Source organism: Geotrypetes seraphini, chromosome 1, assembly GCF_902459505.1.
Source record: "Geotrypetes seraphini chromosome 1, aGeoSer1.1, whole genome shotgun sequence".
NCBI classification, from domain to species: Eukaryota; Metazoa; Chordata; class Amphibia; order Gymnophiona; family Dermophiidae; genus Geotrypetes; species Geotrypetes seraphini.
Window position 1 is genome coordinate 547,433,651 of NC_047084.1, and position 23,519 is coordinate 547,457,169.

At 42.3% G+C, this 23,519-nt stretch overlaps 1 protein-coding gene across 10 annotated transcripts in view; it reads right to left on the reverse strand.

Annotated features, from left to right (window-relative positions):
• The window catches only part of PPIP5K2 (diphosphoinositol pentakisphosphate kinase 2), a 501,817-nt gene that overhangs the window by 279,725 nt on the left and 198,573 nt on the right, over positions 1 to 23,519 (reverse strand). For all 10 annotated transcript variants that reach the window (XM_033929166.1, XM_033929168.1, XM_033929165.1 and 7 more), the window contains 3 exons: positions 17,891 to 17,966; positions 16,414 to 16,523; positions 211 to 296 (listed from right to left, as the gene is read on the reverse strand). In XM_033929166.1, coding sequence (XP_033785057.1) covers positions 211 to 296; positions 16,414 to 16,523; positions 17,891 to 17,966 — 272 coding nt within the window. The remainder of the gene's footprint in view (positions 1 to 210; positions 297 to 16,413; positions 16,524 to 17,890; positions 17,967 to 23,519) is intronic.

Below are 23,519 nucleotides of genomic sequence, written 5' to 3' on the forward strand. Positions count from 1 at the left end.
GGTTGTGTACTGTTCCATCCCCACTTTTTTTGGATTTGATAACCTGAAAGGCCAATATTCAAATCCCAATGATATACTTAACCTTCCATTATCTCAAGTACAAATTGTAAGCCTTCCAGAGATAAAGAAATACCTAAAATACCTGAATATTTCCAACACCTATAGTAGACACATGAGCTAAACCCCAAAATACATAAAAATAAAAAATACCTTCCTCTTCACTAGATGTTTTTGGACAGCCATGAGGGAGATAAGTTAGCTGGACTTTACGATTTATTCCAGAAAAATGCCCATACCTAGAAAAGGAGAAGACATCTTTATTTTTGAGAACAATTTGAAATTTCTAATACATAGAAAATCGGTATTAATGTGCTGTCATTTTTTTACTTCACTAAAGATTTTATAAAAACTGCATCATATTAAACACACTGAACAGTATGACCATACTGAACATTTCATCCTTATGATAATCAGATTTAAAAAAACAAAAACAGAAGAAATCTCTCAAATAACGCTATCAGCTGTTGTTGGGCCTTGTCTTCAATTTACAATCTTCTAACTATAGACCTGGAAGTAAACTTGGTAAGTTTCACAAACACTACATTAATGTACCTCAAAATATCTGTTTGCTATTTATTTGGCTTTACTTGGCCCTCTATTAGATGTGAACGGAGTTGTGCAAAAAGCCTGAGAAGTTCACTTTAGGGACAAATTGATTTTCTTACTAACATTCTTTCATAGAGCTGTTTGTGATCTATTTACTTATTTTTGCTGAAACATATGTAAACTCCTCACATTAGCCATTGCAAAATGTTGTGTCTTTGGCTTTGTGCAAAATCCCAGTTAAGTAAAATGTTTCTTTAGTCTTTACATGTTGAGATAAGTGAGATCCTGCTTCCACCAACAACATTTTGCTGTCCTGGTACAATCGATCATTCTTTCCAGACTGGACTATTGTAACTCCACCTATCTAAGCCTAACTAAGAAAAGTCTTCAAAGACTTCAGCGGATCCAGAACACTGCGGCTAGGTTGATCTTTGCAAAAAGTAAATTTGATTATGTTTCCCCCGCTTCTGTCAAAACTTCACTAGCTTCTAGTAATTTCTAGGGTTCATTTTAAATGTGCCTGCCTAACATTCAAGATCCTACATTTTTATTTATTTCTTCCATTTGTGCGTCACACATACCTATACAAGCTCTAGGCAACATTATAGAGGAAGGGGTTAGAAGAGGGTAGGGAGGACTATGGTGGGCAGGAAGGAGTGGAGAGAACAGGGGAGAAACATGTAGAATATTTCATAGAAATTCCTAACTCTTCAATTCCAAGAAAGGAGCCCTACAAGAGAAAGCCTACAGCTCAGAAATATGGCAATCTTCCTCCCCTAATTCCACTATCTTGGAATTCTTCAAGACTTGACACTCACTACCAGATCCACACAAAAACTTAAACTATCTTTCTCCTCGTTAAAAGGCGTCATCTATCCTGGAAAATTGGGGAAATCTCTTTTCTTCAAATTCACTGAGCTTTGGAATAACCTTCCTGCCCTGCTGTGGAATCTGGGCTCCCTCCAATTATTCCGTAAGCATCTGAAAACTTGGTTATTCTCAAAAATGTAAATCTCTCTACCCTCTTTATAATCACTAATTCTTTTTATGTTTTCTCTTCCTTATTTTAACGTTCCTGTAAACCGTGCCAAACTTTTTCTTTAAGGAGAGGATGCGGTATATAAACTTAAGGTTTAGTTTATCCAAGAGTAGGAAAAGAAATAAAAAAGACAAATTTCCTAATATATTAATTATTTTGCAAGCACAATATTTTTGTATTTGCTAACTATTGCTATAATTAAAGAGCTAATTTAAATAAAATTAATTAATTTGTAGCAATAGTTTAGCATAATAATATGCATTTGGGCCCATGCTTTATTAAGCCTGCATGTGTTAACCTAGCCGATTATTCGGCACTGCGAGGCAAAGCAATCCTTTATATTTTTGAGCATGTTAGCCATAAGGGAAAATGTCAAATTATCCTGCCAAAATAATAAGAAACAAAGGCGTGATGACAGAAATTGGAAATGAACTAATAAAAATTAAACATGCAAAGGAAAAGGAATTTTTGAATGAAAAAAGAAACAATACCACAACAGTCTACTGGCCTTGATTATGGTTGCAAGCTCTGCTGTATGGTCATTTAAAATTATCCAAAGTAAGTAGAAAATACTTTCAACTTAGAACAAAATGGGAGATCATGCCACCCAGAATTTTTATCTGTGAGGAATGGCAACAAAATTAGATGTCAAACTGCCTTGATTCCAAAATGAAGATCCAGCTTGCCAGCTTGCCTGAGTTCAGGGCAGGCAGGTGAAGTCAAGCAGAGGAGGGAGAGAGGAGAAAATCCACCGAAGAAGGCACGAGGGAGCAGAGAGAAGGCAGAGGGTGAGGGGCTGAGGCGAGAGGTAGCTCCGCCCACTCCCTGACATCACCCGAAGCAGACTCGAAGCTCCCCCTTAAAAGGGGAGGAGCCAACGCTGCACAGCTTTTGAAGATCCAGCTTGCCTGAGTTCAGGGCAGGCAGGTGAAGTCAAGCAGAGGAGGGAGAGAGGAGAAAATCCACTGAAGCAGACTCGAAGCTCCCCCTTAAAAGGGGAGGAGCCAACGGCGCACGGCCATTCGGCGCTCGCCTTAGCGAAAGCACCTTTGCGAAGGGCCTCAAGAAGGGCCAAGTCACTACACCCAAGGACACCAGGGAAGGACAGCAAGCAGGCAGAGAGGGATAGAGAGAGGACACCAGCAGCAGGCAGAGAGAGAGAGAAAGAGGACACCAGCAGCAGGCAGAGAGAGAGAGAGGACACCAGAAGCAGGCAGAGAGAGAGAGAAAGGACACCAGCAGCAGGCAAAGAGAGAGAGAGAGAGAGTATGACAATGGAAGCAGAGGGAAACCAGAAGATGAGCTTTCCAGTGTTTTGCACAGACTGTCATATGTATGCTGTCAGTGCCAGGAGCTGGAAAGCTTGAAGAAGGAAGTAAAGCGACTAGAGGACAAGATACAGGAGCTAGAAGGACTTCACACTACAGAGGACCCAATCAGGACAGCTATAGACTTCATGAATGAGAGACACATTGAGGAGGAGGTCAGGGAACTCGAGAAATAAATTGAGGAAGCCTACAGGAGGAGAGTGGAAGAAAACGAACTTCAAATAAACAATGAAGTTACACCAACACCAACATGGAAGGGAGAACAAGAAGCAGATGACCTCATAGAAGACACCCACAGAGGAACATCGCACGAGGGGGAGAAAATGGCTAGTCGATGCCCAGGAGAGGAAGCAGCGTAGCACACCAAGGACATTGACCTGAGACAGAAGCGAAACCTAAAAGAAGTGAAAGTCAGCGATCCTAGTGGGAAACTCGATCCTGAAGCATGTGGACAGCCACATAGCAGGAGGGAGAGAGGATTGACTGGTGACCTGCCTCCCAGAAGCGAGAACCAAGGACATCGTGGACAAAATTGGAAAGATCCTGGAAGGAGCGGAGACGGAAGAGACCACAGTAATGATCCACATCGGGAAGAACGATGTCAGCAGAAGAAACTACAGAAGAAGCACGCTGATAAAACAGTTCAAGATTCTGGGAAGGAAGCTGAAGATAAGGACCCAAAAGATAGCGTTCTCAGAGATCCTACCAGTACCGAGGGCAGATGTGAAAAGGCAGGAGGAACTACAATCAATAGCCAAGGAAGCACAAAATTTCAAACCGTTCTTTAGATATGTTAAAGGGAAGCAACCAGCTAGGGAGGAGGTGGGACCGCTGGACGACGGAGACAGGAAAGGAGTGGTGAAGGAGGAGAAAGAAGTAGCAGAAAGACTTAACATGTTCTTTTCATCTGTATTCACAAACGAAGACACATCCAACATACTGGAACCTGAGCAATTCTTCAATGGAAATAAAGCAGAAAAATTAACTTCCATGGAAGTGAGCCTTGAATATGTATGCAGGCAGATAAAAAAACTAAAAACTGACAAATCCCCAGGTCCGGATGGAATCCATCCAAGGGTTCTGAAGGAATTAAAGGAGGAGACAGTGGAACTACTGCAGCAAATTTGCAATTTATCCCTGAAAACAGGCATGATCCCGGAGGACTGGAAGATAGCCAACGTTACGCCCATCTTTAAAAAGGGATCAAGAGGTGACCCGGGAAACTACAGACCGGTGAGTCTGACCTCGGTTCTGGGGAAAATGGCGGAAGCACTGATAAAAGAAAACATCGATGAACATTTTGAAAGAAAACAAACTTCTGATAACCAGCCAACATGGTTTCTGCAAGGGGAGATTGTGCCTAACGAACTTATTGCATTTCTTCGAAGGAATTAACAAACGGATGGCAAAGGAGACCCCCATAGACATCATATATCTAGATTTCCAAAAAGCCTTTGACAAGGTGCCCCATGAATGCCTACTCCGGAAACTGAAGAACCATGGGGTGGAAGGAGACGTACATAGATGGATCAGAAACTGGTTGGCAGATAGGAAACAGAGGGTAGGAGTGAAGGGCCACTACTAGGACTGGAGGAGGGTCACGAGTGGGGTCCCACAGGGCTCGGTGCTCGGGCCACTGCTATTTAATATATTCATAAATGATCTAGAAACAGGGACAAAGTGCGAAATAATAAAATTTGCAGATGACACCAAACTATTTAGTGAAGCTCGGACTAAAGAGAACTGCTAAGAATTGCAAAGGGACTTGAACAAACTAGGGGAATGGGCGACGAGATGGCAGATGAAGTTCAACGTTGAGAAATGTAAAGTATTACATGTGGGAAACAGAAACCCGAGGTACAACTATACGATGGGAGGGATGTTATTAAATGAGAGTATATAAACAACCAAGACAAAGAGAGAGAAAATATTAGTATACAAATAAGAAGGGCAAAAACTGGTCGAATCAAAAATAAGCCCCTCGCATTCAATAACGTTAAAATAATATGATAATCAAAAAATGAAAAAGCAAAAAAGTATAAATGTCAGAAATAGACTTATAAACAATTTACAAAACTTTATTCATTTCAGAATTATTATAATATGAAAAATATCATTAACTTAATAAGACTATTATAAAATCGGTATAAAGATATATAAAAGACTCAAGCCCACTAGCAAAAAATGTAAGCTTCATGATCAGGATTTTCAGTCCTAGGATTCTAAGGATTTTGTTTCTTTCTTTGTTTCTTTTTTTTTGGACTTGCTTTGCTTTCAGGACATTTGCTTTAAACTTTTTTTGTTTGGATTTTGCCTGAACTTGTTTTCACTCTTTACCTGATTGAACTCTTTATTTTTACACGATATTTTCACTTGATTGTCAGGTGACCCTTTCATGTGCTTTTTTTGCTTGTGTTTGCTCTGTTTGTAATTCTTATTGAATGTAATCGTTTTTGCATCTTTTAAGCTGTTATGCTACCATACATGTTTGTTTTATACATTTAAAATTGTATCTATTTATTCCACTATAGATGCTTTTGCTTCTGAGTACTTTTCTTGGTTTATAGATTATATTTTTTAGATTTAATAGTGTTTAAAGGGTGGAAACTTTTGCCATTGGGATCCCTTTTTCTTTCATGATCATGAAGCTTACATTTTTTACTAGTGGGGCTTGAGTCTTTTATATATTTTTATACCGATTTTATAATAGTCTTATTAAGTTAATGATACTTTTCATATTATAATATTCCTGAAATGAATAAAGTTTTGTAAATTGTTTATAAGTCTATTCCTGACATTTATACTTTTTTGCTTTTTCATTTTTTGATTATCATATTATTTTGACATTATTGAATGTGAGGGGCTTATTTTTGATTAAATGAGAGTACCCAAGAAAGGGACTTGGGGGTAATGGTGGACATGACAATGAAGCCAACGGCACAGTGCGAAGCGGCCGCTAAGAAGGCAAACAGAATGCTAGGCATAATCAAGAAGAGTATTACAACCAGAACGAAAGAAGTTATCCTGCCATTGTATCAGGCGATGGTGCGTCCGCATCTGGAGTACTGCGTCCAATATTGGTCGCCGTACCTTAAGAAGGACATGGCGTTACTCAAGAGGGTTCAGAGGAGAGCGATGCGTCTGATAAAGGGGATGGAAAACCTTTCATACGCTGAGATATTGGAGAAACTGGGTCTCATAAGAACATAAGCAGTGCCTCCGCCGGGTCAGACCATAGGTCCATCCTGCCCGGCAGTCCGCTCCAGCAGCGGCCCAAACAGGTCACGACCTGTCTGAATCACCAGAAGGGGCTCCCTTGCCACCTTGGTTTCTCATTGAAGTCCTATCTTCCCATCGAAGTCCAAAACCCTCCGGTCTTGCACATGCACGACCTGGTTGGGTTTCTATACTTATTACCTGGTTAGCTTTCTATACTTGTGTTACATCCCAGCTCCTCCCTCAGTATCCCACGATCCCTTTATCCCTCAGGAATCCGTCCAATCCCTGTTTGAATCCCTGTACCGTACTCTGCCTGATCACTTCCTCCGGTAGCGCATTCCAAGTGTCCACGACCCTTTGGGTGAAAAAAAACTTTCTTGCATTTGTTTTGAACCTATCTCCCTTCAGTTTCTCCGAATGCCCCCTCGTACTTGTTGTCCCCTTCAGTCTGAAGAATCTGTCCCTATCCACCCTCTCTATGCCCCTCATGATCTTGAAGGTCTCTATCATATCTCCCCTGAGCCTCCTTTTTTCCAGAGAGAAGAGCCCCAGCCTATCCAACCTCTCGGCGTATGGGCAGTGTTCCAGCCCTTTTACCAGTTTCATTGCTCTCCTTTGGACTCTCTCAAGTACCGCCATGTCCTTCTTGAGGTGCGGCGACCAATACTTAACGCAGTATTCCAGATGTGGACGCACCATCGTTCGATACAATGGCATGATGACTTCCCGCGTCCTGGTTGTTATGCCCCTCTTTATGATGCCCAGCATCCTGTTGGCTTTTTTCGAGGCTGCTGCGCACTGTGCAGATGGCTTCAGTGATGCATCCACCAGCACACCCAAGTCTCTCTCAAGTCTGCTGTCTCCCAACAATGCCCCCCCCAATTTGTAGTTGAACAACGGGTTCTTTTTCCCTATATGCATGACCTTGCATTTTTCCACGTTAAAGCGCATTTGCCATTTGTTTGCCCAGTCTTCCAGCTTGTCCAGGTCCCTTTGCAGGTCCTCACACTCCTCCCTGGACCTAACTCTGCCGCACAGTTTGGTATCGTCTGCAAATTTTATAACCTCGCACTTTGCCTCCTTTTCCAGGTCATTGATAAATATGTTGAAGAGTAACGGCCCCAGCACCGATCCCTGTGGCACACCGCTTGTGACTCCCCGCCAGTCAGAATACTGGCCCTTCACTCCGACCCTCTGCAGTCTACCCGACAACCAGTGCTTGATCCATCTGTGCACATCCCCTCCCACCCCGTGATTCCACAGCTTCCTAAGCAGCCTTTCATGTGGCACCTTGTCGAAAGCATTTTGAAAATCGAGGTAAATGATGTCTATGGGTTCCCCATTGTCCACCCGACTGCTTATTCCCTCAAAGAAGTACAGAAGGTTCGTTAGGCACGACCTTCCCTTACAGAATCCGTGCTGGCTTGTTCTCAGTAGGCCATTCCTCTCGATGTGCTCGCAAATGCCGTCCTTGATCATAGCTTCCGCCATCTTCCCTATAATTGAAGTCAGGCTCACCGGCCTGTAGTTCCCGGGGTCACCCCTCGATCCCTTCTTGAAGATAGGTGTGACATTCGCCAATTTCCAGTCCTCTAGTACCTCACCAGTTTTCAAGGATAGGTTGCAAACATGCTGGATTGTACCCGCTATTTCTTGTCTTAGTTCCTTCAGAACCCTTGGGTGGATCCCGTCCAGGCCCGGTGATTTACCGCATTTTAACCTGTCTATCTGTTTGAGGACATCCTCTTTACTTACCTCTATGTGCTCCAATTTTTCAGCCTGTTCCCCACTCATGAGCTCCTCTGAGTCCGGTATTTTAGATGTGTCTTCGCTTGTGAAAACCGACGAGAAGAACGTGTTCAACCTCTCAGCTACCTCTTTATCCTCCTTAATCACTCCCTTCCTATCCCCATCGTCCAATGGCCCCACCTCCTCTCTCGCTGGTCGCTTCCCCTTTACGTAACTGAAGAATGCCTTGAAGTTTTTCGCCTCCCTGGCCAGCCCCTCTTCGTATTCCCCTTTCGCTTTTCTAACCTCTCGGTGGCATTCCTTTTGGCATTTCCTGTGTGCCTGGTGATTTTCCTCCGTTGGGTCCTTTTTCCATCTCCGGAAGGATACTTTTTTGTCATTTATTGCCCTCTTTACTTCAGTTGACATCCAAACCGGGTCCTTTGATCGCTTGTTCTTGCAGCCTTTCCTGAAACTGGGGACGTACATTCTTTGTGCTTCCTGCAGGGTGTCCCTGAATAGGGTCCAGGCGCTTCCCACAGTCTCCATCCTAAAGATGTTTCTGAGCTTCCTCCCCACCATTTCCCTCATAGCAACATAGTTCCCTTTCTTGAAGTTGAGCGCATTTGTTGCGGTCCTCCTTACTATGGGTGTCCCCCTTTCTAATGTGAATCTGATCGCGTTGTGATCACTGTTGCCTAGTGGTCCTCCCACTTCTACCCCTCTTGCTGGCCCCCCTAATCCATTTAGGATGAGGTCAAGAGTACCACCCCCTTGCGTCGGTTCTTTGACTAGTTGCTCCATGAAGCAGTCCCTCACAGCTTTTACAAATCCTGTTTCCCTAGTGCAGTTGGAGTGACCCGTACTCCAGTCTATTCCCGGGTAGTTGAAGTCCCCCATCACTGTTACACTTCCAGTCCTGCATTCCTGTCTCAGTTCCGCTTCCAAGTCGTGTCCGACTCCTTCTGGCGTACCAGGTGGGCGATAGTACAGCCCCAGTTTTATGCCTGCACCCTTGTTTCCCGGCAATTTGACCCATAGCGATTCCAGCCCCTCTGCCTTCGTTGCCATATCCATCCCGACCGAGTGGATAGAGTCCTTTATATATAGTGCTATGCCTCCCCCCTTCTTGTGGGTCCTGTCCCTCCTGTAGAGCTTGTACCCCGGCAGCGCCACATCCCATTGATTTTCCTCTGTCCACCAGGTTTCTGCAATTCCAATTATATCTAGGTCCTCCCCCTTGGCCACGACTTCTAGTTCACCCATCTTGGCCATTAGGCTTCTTGCATTTGCGTATAAGCACCGCAGGTCCCGTAGGTCCTGTCGTTTTTCCTCCACCTCTGTATTTACCTGGGCAGCCTGCCCTTGGATTTCGGGCAGTTCTCCCATTCCCTGTGCTTCTGCTTTGCCCTCAGCCTTTACCCTCTTAGCTTTCAGCTTCCCCACATTCCTGCCACCCCACTTCCCCACTTTTCCTCTGGGTTTTCTAGCCCTACCGGCCCCCTTCTGGGCTATCATCCCTTGAACCTCTGTTTGATCCCCCTCACCTTGTGGTACCTCTATATTGCCCTCAGCTTTCGCCCTCGTGCCACCCAGTCCCCCTGTGTCTCCATGCCCCTTAGTCTTCTCCCAGCAAGCTCCCTTTACCTGATGTTTCCCTCGCTGTCTGATCATAAGATCCTCCGGTCCCTCTGCTTCCTCCCTGCAGTCAGCCCGTTCAGCATCTGTTCTGGATACTGTTGTCCGAAGCGTCAACATCAGATCAGCTGTCGGCTTTCCCCCTCTCCTCAGTTTAAAGCTCTCTCGATCTCCTTCCTCACATTGGCTGCCAGTAGTCTAGTTCCCGCTGTGCTCAGGTGCAGGCCGTCCCGCCGGTAGAGCTTGCTCTTTCCCCAGAAGGACGTCCAGTTCCTCACAAAGTGGAAGCCCTCCTCCTGGCACCATCTCCTCAACCATGCATTCACAGCCTGGAGGTCTGCCTGCCTCTTTGCATCTGCTCTCGGTATAGGCAGGATCTCCGAGAATGCTATCCTCCGTGTGCTCCGCTTCAGCTTTCGTCCCAGGACCCTGAACTGGTCAGTCAGTGTGGTCATGCTGAAGTTCCTCCGGCTCACATCATTCGTTCCGACGTGGATTATTACCGCAGTCTCCTCTGTCTCTGCTCCGTCCAGGATCCTCTCGATCCTATCAGTGATGTCTCCATGTCTTGGCCCCTGGGAGACAAGTCACTAGCCGGTCCTCCCTTCCTCCAGCTACGTGACTGTCTACCTCTCTCAAGATCGAGTCTCCCACCACAAAAGCAGACTTCCCTTTCCTCAGCAAACTCCTCTGCCTCAGGTCCGTGTCCTTGGTGTAGTGCGGTGTCTCTCCCTCGGGGTCCCGGTGAGTCGCGGTCTCCTCCTCTTGCGTGGTTCCTCCGCTAGGTCCTTCCCCGGTGTCGCCTTGTGGATCCTGGGTCTCGTCTGCCGACATCTGTCTGTGCAGCTGCTGGTCCCGTTCCTCCACCTTCCTATAGGCCTCCTCGATGAATCTCTCGAGGTCCCTCACTTGGTCCACAATGGGGCCTGCTCCGTCTGTGTTCTGGGTTGACCAGCTCATCTCCTCTGTGGTGCGCAGTCCCTCCAGTTCCTGGACCCTGACCCTCAATCTGCCGACCTCCATCCTCAGGCTTTCCAGTTCCTGACACCGACTGCATATGTACTCCCGCCTTCCCAAGGGGAGGTAGTCGTACATATTGCACTCTGTGTAGTATACCGGAAAGTACCTCTGGGATCCTGGGTCCTCCATCGCTCTCGTAAAGTGCTGGTGTGCTCCTGATGATTGGAGCCTGTTATTTTGTTAGCTTTCGAATCCAACTGTCGTCACTGCAGGCGCTTCACAAAGGCGCGCACTCTCGCCTTCGTCGGCGCGCCGAACGGCTGACCGTCTTTGGCGCTGTGCTCTTTTAAATGTTCCCTTTCGGTCAGAGAGAGGGGCGGAGCAGGGCTCCCAAGCTGCCTCTCTTCGGGAACAATCTGGATACGCTGTCTCCCGCTGGTGGCCTGAAAGGGGGCCCGGCTGGCTGCTGTGATCTTTTAAATGTTCCCTTTCGGTCAGGGAGAGGGGCGGAGCAGGGCTCCCACGCTGCCTCTCTTCGGGAACAATCTGGATACGCTGTCTCCCGCTGGAGAAGAGGAGACTTAGAGGGGATATGATAGAGACTTACAAGATCATGAAGGGCATAGAGAGAGTAGAGAGGGACAGATTCTTCAAACTTTCGAATAATAAAAGAAAAAGAGGGAATTCAGAAAAGTTGAAAGGGGACAGATTCAAAACGAATGCTAGGAAGTTCTTCTTTACCCAACGTGTGGTGGACACCTGGAATGCGCTTCCAGAGAGCGTAATAGGGCAGAGTAAGGTACTGGGGTTCAAGAAAGGATTGGACAATTTCCTGCTGGAAAAGGGGATAGAGGGGTATAGATAGAGGATTACTGCACAGGTCCTGGACCTGTTGGGCCGCCGCGTAAGCGGACTGCTGGGCATGATGGACCTCAGGTCTGACCCAGCAGAGACATTGCTTATGTTCTTATGTTAAAATAGGAAACCAAGAAGTTGCAGCTGGCTATTTAAGCTGAGTGGACTTAACAGGTTCTTGTATAAATGAGTTGTGTCAAATACTGCTTTTGTGATGTGCAAAAACATGACATAAATATTAATTTTTTTAAACAATTTTATACAGTGTGATGTAATTTAAAAACTCCATTAAAGGCAGTAAAGGTTTTACTCAATTTCTCAAGAAGTTCCTGAAGCTCACAGAGACTTCCACCACCAGATTGTAGCAAAAGAGAGTTCAGCAGATGAAACGGAAGAGGATCTAAGAATGAACTGTGCTGCTTCTATTAGCACAAGTATTACATTTTTTAAAATGGAGAAATTAGGTTCTTACCTGCTAATTTTATTTCTGTTAGCTTATCAACCGGTATAGTTCCTTACGGATGGGTATTATACCTCACTGCTACCAGCAGGTGGAGACTGAGATCAAACTTGTATATCAGTAGAGCTTCCCCTTTACTGATTCAGTCTGCTGAATAGCCAAGCAGAACCTAGGAAAATTCTTAAGTGAAAAACAGTAAAATACACTCCAAACAGGAATGTAAAAACAACAAACATCTGTAAACAACTGTTGGAACATGTGTAGAACTGAATCCTGGAGATAAAACATCCCCACAGCTCAACAGCTAAGCTACTGTTCTTAATTCTCCCCGGCCCTAGAAAGATACTAGAACCAGCAGAAAAATCCAAAATCTGCATGCGAGCAAAAACCTGCAATCACCGCACAAAGAGATAGGGTGGGGAACTATACTGGTCTACAAGCGAACAGAAAGAAAATTAGCAGGTAAGAACCTAATTTCTCCTTCTGTATCGCTTGATAGACCGGTATAGTTCCTTACGGATGGGACATACCAAAGCAATACCCATCAAGGGTGGGACCCCCGAAGGGCCGAAACCAGAACACATTCACCAAATACGGCATCCAGATGTGCTTGAACATCTACATTGTAGTGTCTGACAAAGGAATGCAGCGAAGATGCCTTGAGAAATTCCAGAACAGGCTTCTTTTTTAGAAGATAAGAGAAAGCAATAGTCTCCTCGATCCAGCGTGCAATAGTAGCCTCAGAAGCGCCATCCCCCTTACGAGGACCCACAAGAAATACAAAGAGATGATCTAATTACCTGATCTCCTGGGTCCACTGCACTTAAGAGCGAAGGACCCGACTGACAGCCAACTTGAGCAGCTGTCGTTGCTCAGAAGAGCACTCCCGACTACCCAACGCTGTTAGGACTACAGATTGATTTACATGAAAAGAAAAAACTACTTTTGGCAGAAAAGAAGGAACAGGCCTCAAGACAACCCACTCCCTAGAAAACTCCAAGAAGGGAGCCCTACAAGAGAAAGCCTGCAGCTCAAAAATACGTCTAGCTGAAGTAATGGCCACCAGCCACCAAGAAGACTGCTTTAACAGTAAGGTCCTTCAAAGAGGAGTCACCCAAAGGTTCAAAAGGAGGGTACACCAGAACTGACAGAACCAGATTCAGATCCCAAGAAGGAACAGAGGGCCGCACGAGAGGCCTGAGCAACTTGGCCGCCCGCAAGAAGTGAACCACATCAGGAATGGCAATCGAACACTGACCTTTCACTAATCCCCGAAAAGCTGACAAGGCCACAAGCTGAACCCGGAGAGAAGACCAAGCCAGTCCCCTATTCAGGCCATCCTGCAAGAACCCTAAGTTGTTAGGCAGGGAAGCGCAAAAAGAGACCACTCCACGCTAGAGAGTTGTGCGGAGACAGAAATTCCACCCGTCCCCATGAGGAATCCCTCCGTCCCCACGAGGAATCCCCTCCATCCCCACAAGGAATCCCCTCCGTCCCCGCCCATCCCTAAAAACTTCAGAAATAATTATTTCATTTAATTATGCTACTGAATTAAAGGCTCTGGTAGAGACCCATTTACAAATAAGCAAAGAGACTTTATTAATTTGGAAATATTAATTGGGAAGAATACATACTTTGTAAACGAATTTCTACCAGAGCCTCTAATGTAAATATAAAATATAAATACTCAGCTGATGAGAACCCACAAGCTGTTAGCTGAGGACTTCCTTTGCAGTTGGCCAGGGGTCTCTTTTGCCAAGCTTGGCAGGCAGCAGTAGCGTCCCTGAGTCACAGATGCTAGCACCTCAGTGGCTCATGGATGTTGCCAGCGACTGCTGTGCTTGGTGGAGGGGAGTTCTGGCCATCTCTAGAAGAGGTCCTCTGCTGACGGTGCTTGGGGATCCCCACCAGTCACAGCAAGGGTCAGCAAGTACTTCAACACTGTAGAAATAAAACCAGAAATGCATTTCCTTTTCTTTTGAACACAATACAAAGCCATCTGCTATATACATTTCCCAAAGCTAACATATTTTAGTCAATAAATTCTGTTTTTTACCTTTGTTGTCTGGAGACTTATTTTTCCATAAAGTTGGTCCCAGTTTCTTTTTTCCGCTTTCCCATCTTCTGTAAATTCTTCTGTTGCTGTCCATTGGTTCCTCCTACCATAGTCCAGCATTTATCCCTTTCTCATCTTTCGCCCCTGCCCACCAGCCCCATGCCTGACATTTCTCCCTCCATCACCCCTCTCCAGCACCATGCCACATCTCTCCCTCCATTCCCTTTACCACTATGTCCAATATTCCTTCCTCTTGCATCCATTTCAATCTGTTCCACTGTTCCCTTTCCACCACAATATTTCTCCCTCTCATTTGTTCCTCCCTCCCTCCCTATGACCAGAAATTCAACTTTCTTCCATTCCCCGTGTACACAACCATCTCTTTCCTTCTCACTGACACAGAGACTGAGGAAGACTGGATCAGTAGAGGGGAAGCTGTACTGATATACAAGTTTGATCTCAGTCTCTACCTGCTGGTAGCAGTGAGGTATAATGTCCATCTGTAAGGAACTATACCGGTCTATCAAGCGATAGAGAAAATATATTTATTGAAAACCACCACAATTATGGTCATATAACATTCAAGAAAATAATACACAAAACACATTTGCAAAGTGATATAAAAAGCACACTCTGAACATATTAACATCAATTTTCCAGATCCAATAACAAAGAACAAATCACCTACATTGACTCTTCATGATGATCTAAATTATATGAGGAATTTGAATAATCCTTTGTGAATAATTCTTCTCATCCCTACCCTCTCCCTCCCACCCCATAGCTCCAATGTCACAAATATGCTTTGTGTGAAAGTCCTTCCAGTAAAGGGGGGTCAAGTTTGCTGAAACATTCTCCATGCTCTAGGTCAGAGGTTCTTAACAGGGGATATACACACCATTGTTGGGGGGTACGCAACGCCAGCACTGTATGTCTCCCAACTTCCTTCTGCCATCTAGTATATGCAGTGCTAGTGCTGTATGATTCACAACTTCCTTCTGCCATCGCGTATCTCCCGCGTTCCTCGTCTTCTCTCCCCAACCTCCCTCCTCCCCCAACCAGCAGTGGAAGTGGCAGCTCACTGTGTGTTTTTAACTTCCTCACATGGCTGCCGCTAACGTTAGTTTAGCTGGTGATTCAATCAGGCAGCCTCAGGCCTTTGCTAGTCTGGCCTGCCTCCGATGAAAGAGGAAGCTTCATCGGAGGCATGCTGGACTTACAAAGGCCCTGAAGCTGCCTGATAGAATCGCCAGTTAAACTAAAGCTAGCAGCAGCTGTGTGGGGAAGTTAAAAGCACACATTGAGCTGCCACTAGGGAGAGGAGAGATACTGTTGGATATGGGCAGAAGAAGAGGTGCTGCTGGACAAGGGGGAGGGAAAGGGAAGGGAGAGGGAAGGGAGAAGAGGTTCTGCTGGACCTAGCAAAAGGGGAGGGGAAGGGAAAGGTGCTGCTGGATTTGAAGGAGAAGGAGAGGGAAAATAAAGGTGCTGCACGCTGGAGGGAGAGTGAGATGGTGCATGGGGAGAGAGCATATTAGTTGTGAGTGGGAATGGGGGAGGGAAGAAAGGAAAATTGTGCAGGATGAGTGAGTGAGAAATGGACATAGTATGGAGGAAGGGAGAAACGGTGCATGGGGAGAACATGTTGTGAGTGGGGTTGGGGAGAGATGGACTGGGGGTGGGAAGCAGGGATGTGTCACACTTGAGGGAAGGGGCGAGGAGAAAGAGAGAAAGTGTGTAAGAGGCAGAAAGTGTTGGACATGGAGAGAGAGAGAGAGGAAGAGATGGATGGGAAGGGCAGAAAGGAGGGAAGGAGAAATGTCACACTCAGGGGAAGGGAAAGAGGGCAGAGAGTAAAAAGTTGGACTCTTGGAGGGAGAGAGAGATGTTGGTTGGGGGAGGAAATGAGGACTGGAAGAGAGGAAACATGCAGGAGGCAGAAAGGCCAGTGCGCTACTCAGGTCTGCTATTTGGGGACCTTGCTGCTATCTGATTGTTAATTAATGGGGCAGCCAAAGATGGGCAGGTCAGGAGGAGGGGTGCAGTGAGGTGAAACTTAGAAACATGGTGGCAGATAAAGGCCAAATGGCCCATCAAGTCTGCCCATTCATAGTAACCATTATCTCTTCCTCTTTCTAAGAGATCCCACGTGCATAGAAACATGATGCAGATAAAGGTCAAATAGCCCATTTAGTCTGCCCATCCGCAATAACCACGGTTGGTTGGGTTAGGTGATATCAAAATTATCCTATTGTACCATATATCCCCAGCTCTACAGGATACATTGTCGACACACTGTAATTTTAACATGTGCTTGTTACATGGTTTTGTTGATTTGTTAATTGTCCTTGATCTTTGACTTTACTGAAGATACATTTTTTTTTTAATATATGGGAAATCTGCTCTGTATAATACCAGAAAAACACTAAAAATGTATTTAAATTTCAATGAAACATAATAAGGTAGTGATGATTTACAACCATCTTACAAAAGAAAAAAAAAAATCCATGACATTCATACTTACATCTCCAACACAGTTTTTAGTTGCTCAAGTTTTGCTTTGCTTTCTTCAATTTCAGAATCTGTGTTTTGACCAAGCTCTACCAAAAGCTGTCTTGCTATATCCAATACTTCCTGAAAGAATAATTATAAATTAAAGTCTGAAAATATCTTCAGAATTAACAAGTGGGATGATGCATAACAGTGCATGGGGGTTCTTTACAATTCTACTATGTGTGGCTGTGCTGTTTCTGAGTGTTTGACTTAGAAGAGAGAGGGAGGGAGCAGCTTTGTTTATGGAGGATGGAGACAGTTGGGAGAAGTTTATGGAGAGTGGTAAGATAAGTAAATATGGAAATCATCTTGGTTAGGAGGTGAGGGGTAGTTCTAGGTGATAGTTTTAGGGATGGTGGGATAATTGTAGTGCATAATTTGGGAAGTGGGGGCAATGTTCCCTCTAAGGTGCGCAAGAGTCTTCTAAACATACGGCTGGCAGTGTATTTTTAATCACTGGAGACAAGAGGGTCATCTGAAGTCTTGCAGAACCTTGACTAACTCGTGTTATTGAAAATGAGACATGATACCCACCGGTAGGAATATAGGTGGAGGACTCCCATACAGCCGAGTGAACATTAGGTGGGGGCACTTGGGGGTAGAAAGTGGCAGTGAGGGAATAGTTTTGGGGAGTTGGGGGTAGTTGTAGTGAAGTAGTACATGGGTAATGGAGGGTGAATGTAGTTCAGGTGTAGTTGAGGGTGGGTATATGTATGGATAGCGCAGGGTAGTTGAAGGTGGGGTATCTTGTAGAGGGCATGTGGTAGTTGTGAGGGCAGTGTTTCTGGGAACAGGTGTAGTTGGGGATTAATTTGGGTGGTAGAAAGAAAGGCTGGTAATAATTTGGGAAATGGAGTTGTGGGGTTACTGGAGTTATAGGGGTAGTTTTGGGCTTAGTGGAGTTACAGAGGTAGTTTCTGGGGGTGGTTTTTTTTGGAGGGGGTGACTTATGGTGGTTGCAGAGGTCCAGGCTTTTTTTTGGTGGGGAGGGGAGAACACTGGCAGCTGGAGGGTGGGTGTAGGGTATAGATTGTATGGGGACAGAGGTAGTTAAGAGATGAATTGTTAGTGTGGACAGGGTAAATAACAGGGGAGAAGTATGAAAGGACATTTCTTAATTGCTGTATTTCCTAATTCTAAGTATCTGTGCTCTCAAAAGCTCAAACTGCTTTTCTCATAGAAATGCATTGGACCATTTTTTTTATTGTGGGGGGTGGGGCTCATTTCTCTGGAACCCCTGGTCTGATTCAGCCTATTTTGGAACTTAATGTACTGTATCTTTTCACTTAATTTTTTTTTACCATACCACTTCTGATCTCTTTCCATTTAATTTTCTGAGAGCTATTGTGTTCCCAGTCAGGCAGACATTCTCAGCTTCTTAATTACAATGCTTTCCAACTTTAGCTGGGTTGGAAAGAATACAAATAAAGTTTGCTAATACAACTTGCCTGCAACTGCTTTGGTTTCTTCAGTTTTAGCTTTCCAGTTTTATAGCCATTGCATTTTTCAAAAAGATCAAAAAACCTTTAAAAGATAATGTTAAGAAGTTATAAAGAAAAGTGTCAAGAACCTAGATGCAACATTAAAGCAATCCATGTTCTGTAACAATATTTACTTTGATATAGATGTGTATTGAAATGTGGAAAAGAAACCACTTTACATGAGATGAACAAAAATCCTATGATTTAGCTTATAGAATCGGATGCCAATTTCAGAAAACACAAGCTAAACGCTTGATTCCTGTGTGGATAACTGATTTCAAGAAGATGCTATAGTAGTACTGACTCATCTTGCAAAAACCCTTACCCATTTTTTCATATTATGCTAGCTCCAAAATACAGTTCAAAATACATTAATATAGGGTTTTGTTTTGCTGATCTACACAGCACATTTTATGTTTTAAATGGGAAAGAAAAATTAAGAAGAAACCTAAAAGTATTTAGTACATTAGCCCTTACACACAACGGTCATGGCAAATCCTATTTGTGCTAGTTCCTAAAAAAGGCTCATAAATTAAACAGAGCCCAGCTCATCAGAGTAGTTGAGCCAATTTGCATATAAATCAAGCTGTTTCTGTAGTATATGCCCCTTATGAGGCTACATGGCTCCTAGAAGTAGCACTGAAAGAATACCATAAGGGGGTCAGAGACCATTTTGAATCTTGGCACTAGTGGGGTAGCTGCATCTTAGATTGCTCCTGCTTCCAATAAATACCATGGAAACCTCTGGTAGGAAGTATTGGGTAGAGAAAGGTAATGGAGGGAGTTTGACTGAAGTCTGTACCCTTTTCTTTGTTTAGGCTTTACTCTCCGACCAACAAGGTTCAGTCAAGTAGGGCTTACTTTTTTATACAGAGACAGAACAAAACAGGGGTAAACAAAACCACAGACACAAATACAAAGAAACCAGAATGGAATTGTCCAGACCAGAATGATGTGCACTACAAAAGTGTCCTCCAACTCATCTGATAAAATGAAGATCTTTATTCCTCCAATGTCACAATGGTACATTCAAACGAATCTATGACTCAATGAAGTTCTTTATTCCTCCAGTGTCAGAATGGTACAATGACTCAATGAGACATATAGTCGTTTGAATGTACCATTCTGACACTGGAGGAATAAAGAACTTCATTGAACCATTGAGTCATAGAGTCATTTGAATGTACCATTGTGACATTGGAGGAATAAAGATCTTCATTTTATCAGATGAGTTGGAGGACACTTTTGTAGTGCACATCATTCTGATCTGGACAATTCCATTCTGGTTTCTTTGTTTTTACTTTTGTATACAACACTAGAGAGGAGCTTTTTGTTCCTCTATGGCAGGGATCTCAAAGTCCCTCTTTGAGGACCGCAATCCAGTCGGGTTTTCAGGCTTTCCCCAATGAATATGCATTTAAAGCAGTGCATGCACATAGATCTCATGCATATTCGTTGGGGAAATCCTGAAAACCTGACTAGATTGCGGCCCTCAAGGAGGGACTTTGAGACCCTTGCTCTATGGTATACAGCTTTAAAGAATAGTAACATAGTAAATGATGGAAAATAAAGACCTGAACGGTCCATCCAGTCTGCCAATTAGTTGTTCTAATTAAAAATACATGATTAAATTAACTTGCCTCTTCTTTGATATTTCTGGGCCATAGACTAAAGCCCACCTAGTATTGTCCTAGGTTTTTAATTTTTTTCTTTTTTATATCATTTGAAAGAACATTTTTGCTGCTGTAATTGTTTATTGCTTATGTTTGACATTCTTGCTGTACACAGCCCTGAGTCTTCAAAAAGGTGGTAAATAAATCCCAATAAATAAATAAATCTTGTTCAAATGACTTCACTAAGTGCATGGGACAAAGAAATAAGCTCTTGGACCTGATTTGGAAAATCAAGTAATTTGGATTTTAGATTTTTTTTTTTTAATTCTTTATTCATTTTTACAACTTACAACAAGTGCATCAGAAAATGACATTTGAACTTGGATACATCACTTGCTTTTCTAACATAATCAACTTAAATTAATGAAATTTAACTCCCTCCCATGACTTATGTAATCACTTATACCTTATAATAAATTCTTTCTTACCAATCAAAACATTTAATGAAATACAAAAAAACTGGGGGCGTGGCTTGGACATGTAACAGGATGGTCGGGTGAAGAGAGAACTCCCTGAAGACAAGCTATTTTTTGAATATTATAAGCTACAAAATTTAATTTTCAAAGTTTAAAGGTGATAATTTCTATTCAAGATGGCATCGGGCAAGCATAACAAAAATGATTTGGCTGGAATAGGAACTGGATCTGGCAATATTAAAGATCAAAACCGGAGCCTGCAACTCCTTTGAAAGTTCCACAACCAACGGATCAAAGCAATAGTAATGGACAATGCTAAAAAGATACAGGTGGTTATAGATGAATTTGCCTGGCTTACTAAAAGAATGGATGTTGTTGACATAAAGCTGAATAATTTGGAAAAGAGGACAGACGGTTTGGAGGCAGAATCACTGCAATATAAAACAGATAGAAAATAAATTGAAGCTTTAGAAAGGGATCTTGAGGATACTGCTAATCGTGAGAGAAGGAATAATTTGAGAATTATTGGGTTCCCGGAAGGGGTGGAAAAGAATGACCCAATATCTTTCCTGGAAAAATTCTTTCCAAAAGTATTGCCCCTAAAACCAAAATTCCTGCTCGAGTTTGAAAGAGTGCACAGGATCCCGGCGCAAAAGACAAATAAGCAGAGAGGACCAAGAACATTAACTTTCAAGCTGCTTAGACATCAGCAAGTTATAGAAATATGTCAACTAACAAAAGAAAACAGAAATCTTAAATGTCAGGACTCGAAGATACATATAGTACCTGACTTGCTAAGGATACAGTTTTTAAAAGGAAACAGTTACTTGATCTACGTCCACAGCTCAGGTCTTTGGGAGCTAAATATGGATTACTGTACCCGGCAGTAATGCGGGTCCACCTATGCAAACAAAACATTGAATTTTGTAGATCCAAAAAAGTTGCAAGACTTTTTAGATCAGAATGAACAGCCTATGTCTTCTTAATTGGGGGCATTTATTTTGCCTCTGTTTGCATTTTATTCATTTGAAGTTACAATTTCTTTATTACATTTTAGAATGTGACTTTTGCATTTTATGATGATTGGTTTGGTGTGATGGAGATATGGCAACAATGTTGAGAATATTTATTTTTTAAATATGCCGCTTCTGTTAGTATTAGAATCCTGGCACGAGCAAGTTTATAACAGTCACAGAAGTGCCGTTGTTGGATTCTAAAAAGGAATTTTGGGGTGCAAGAAGAACACACTTCTTATTTTACTCTACTATTTAGATTTGATTTTTGGCAAAAATATTAACTTGCTATGAATTGCTCTTTGGACTTTAAATGGGAGAATTGTTTCTCTTCCGCATAGACTTGGATTGACTCTGAACCTTTGAGGAAGTTGATTGGTGCTCTGCACTTCCGGGTTTGTTTAATGCTGGAAAGATCGGAGGTGTGTCCAGAGGAATTCAACCTTATTTCAGTTTTGAAGAAGAAGAAGCGTCTTTGATGAACAGATAAGTTTCATTTTTGAAACACTAAAGAAGAAAGTGTGCGGTGGAACTCCCAAAGCTTGGATCGCTCTGCACTGCAAAATGAAGATCACCACAGTACTATACTGAGTAACTATATTTTATGTATGAAATGGAAAATACTAGGCCTGGATTAATTTTAATCAATAGTTCCGGTGTGGCTTTGGTTGAAAATATTTTGTCAATCTACAGTCAGGGATATTATACTACATTAACTTTGTTTTTTACTTTGGATTTTTCACTCACACAGAGTATGGACCTTCACTTGTATGGGCCATGGTTTAGATACATGCAAAAATGATTGGACTTGAGAAAAGTTTATTGGTATTTTTCATGCACATCCTTAGGTATATGTGTTTAACATTTTCTTCTCAGAATTTTGATAGTCAAGTTATATGGGAATGATTTGAGGATAGGTTAATTAATTATATACAAAACTAAAGTGGGTCTCGATTGGGCATTATTAATTTATAGAGGGTTGTATTTGATTTCATAAGTTTTTTTTAGTTAAAGGTTTAATGCAAAATAATAAATGGATGGGTATTAATCAAATGGGAAGAGGTATTTACTAATCTTTAAACTTAAGAATAATAATAACATCTAAGATTTATATTTATATCAATTAAAATGACTATATAATTCATAAAATTAAAGACAATAGTTGTAAATTAGCAATTGATCATAAGAGAAAGTGCAGTTTTTCAAATTATAAGTATATTATTCTTTTTTAAATGTTAGGGATTGTTTATTTATTTCATTGAAGAGTTCATTATTATAAATTGTTTATTTTTAAGAAGGTGTTTTAAAATCTGAATTTTATATATTACTTAATATTTATGAATCTTATTTATAATTAGGTAGCTTATGATGGTAGCTAATTTAATATATTACAATGGCTTGTAAGGAATTTTTTGGTACCTGATCTCAAATTTGCATTTCCAAGTTCTCATTATTAATTGGGGTGGGATGGGATGGGAAGAGGGAATATAAGGGGGTGGGGGTGGGGGTGGGGGAGGGGTGATTATATTTTGGATCTTAAATATGGGGAAAATGATTATTTATTACTAAATATTAATTACAAGTTGATTTATAGGATAAAGTGTTTATTTTAAATTATAATCTCGTATAATGGATTTTAAGATATTTTCTTTAAATGTTAATGCTCTCAATCATCCGATAAAAAGAAAAAAGAACCTATACCAAACCATTCCATTGCTTGATACATGAAGGCCCAATCCACCCGATCAAAGGCCTAAAGAAATAGGCCTGTAATTGCTTAGGCAAAACTATAGTTAACGATTCTGCCATAGTACCTGCAATGCAACCTTTAGTTAGTTGAACTTGATATAAGTTTAATAAATATGGCAAAAGGGTATTTTGGAATGATTTATAGAACTCTACCGTGAAACCATCCCCACCTGGAGCGGATCCAACTCTAAGGGACTTCAACACTGTTTGTAATTCTGTTAATGATATTGGCTTCTCTAAACTTTCTTTTATATGCTCAGGAATTTTTGGTCCCTTAATTAAATTTAAAAAATCTAAACCATCTTTTTCTTTATCTAAATAAGGCTCAGAACAATATAAAGCTTTATAAAAATTTAAGAATTGTTTTAAAATAGTCCAATTTGAGAAAAAGTATCACCTTTCTTATCTTTTACTGCAACTATTTTTGGTTTTCTTTTTTTTTGCTTTGAGATAATTTGCTAATATTCTTCCCACCTTATTTGAATTTCCATAATACAAAGCTTGTTGAGAAAATAAATCTTTCCTTATCAGTTTAGAAGAAATCTCATTATATTGGCATTTAGCTTTTAGAAGAGCTTGTAACGTAGTGTTCTCACTTGTCAACCAATTTTGATTCTAAGAGCTTAATTTCTTGTTCCAAATTAGAAAATTGTCTTTTAACTTGTTTCCTAATGAAATTCTTCAATAAAAGTTGGTTCCACAAGCAATGTATAATCAAATCTCCATATAGGTCTACTGCTTTCTT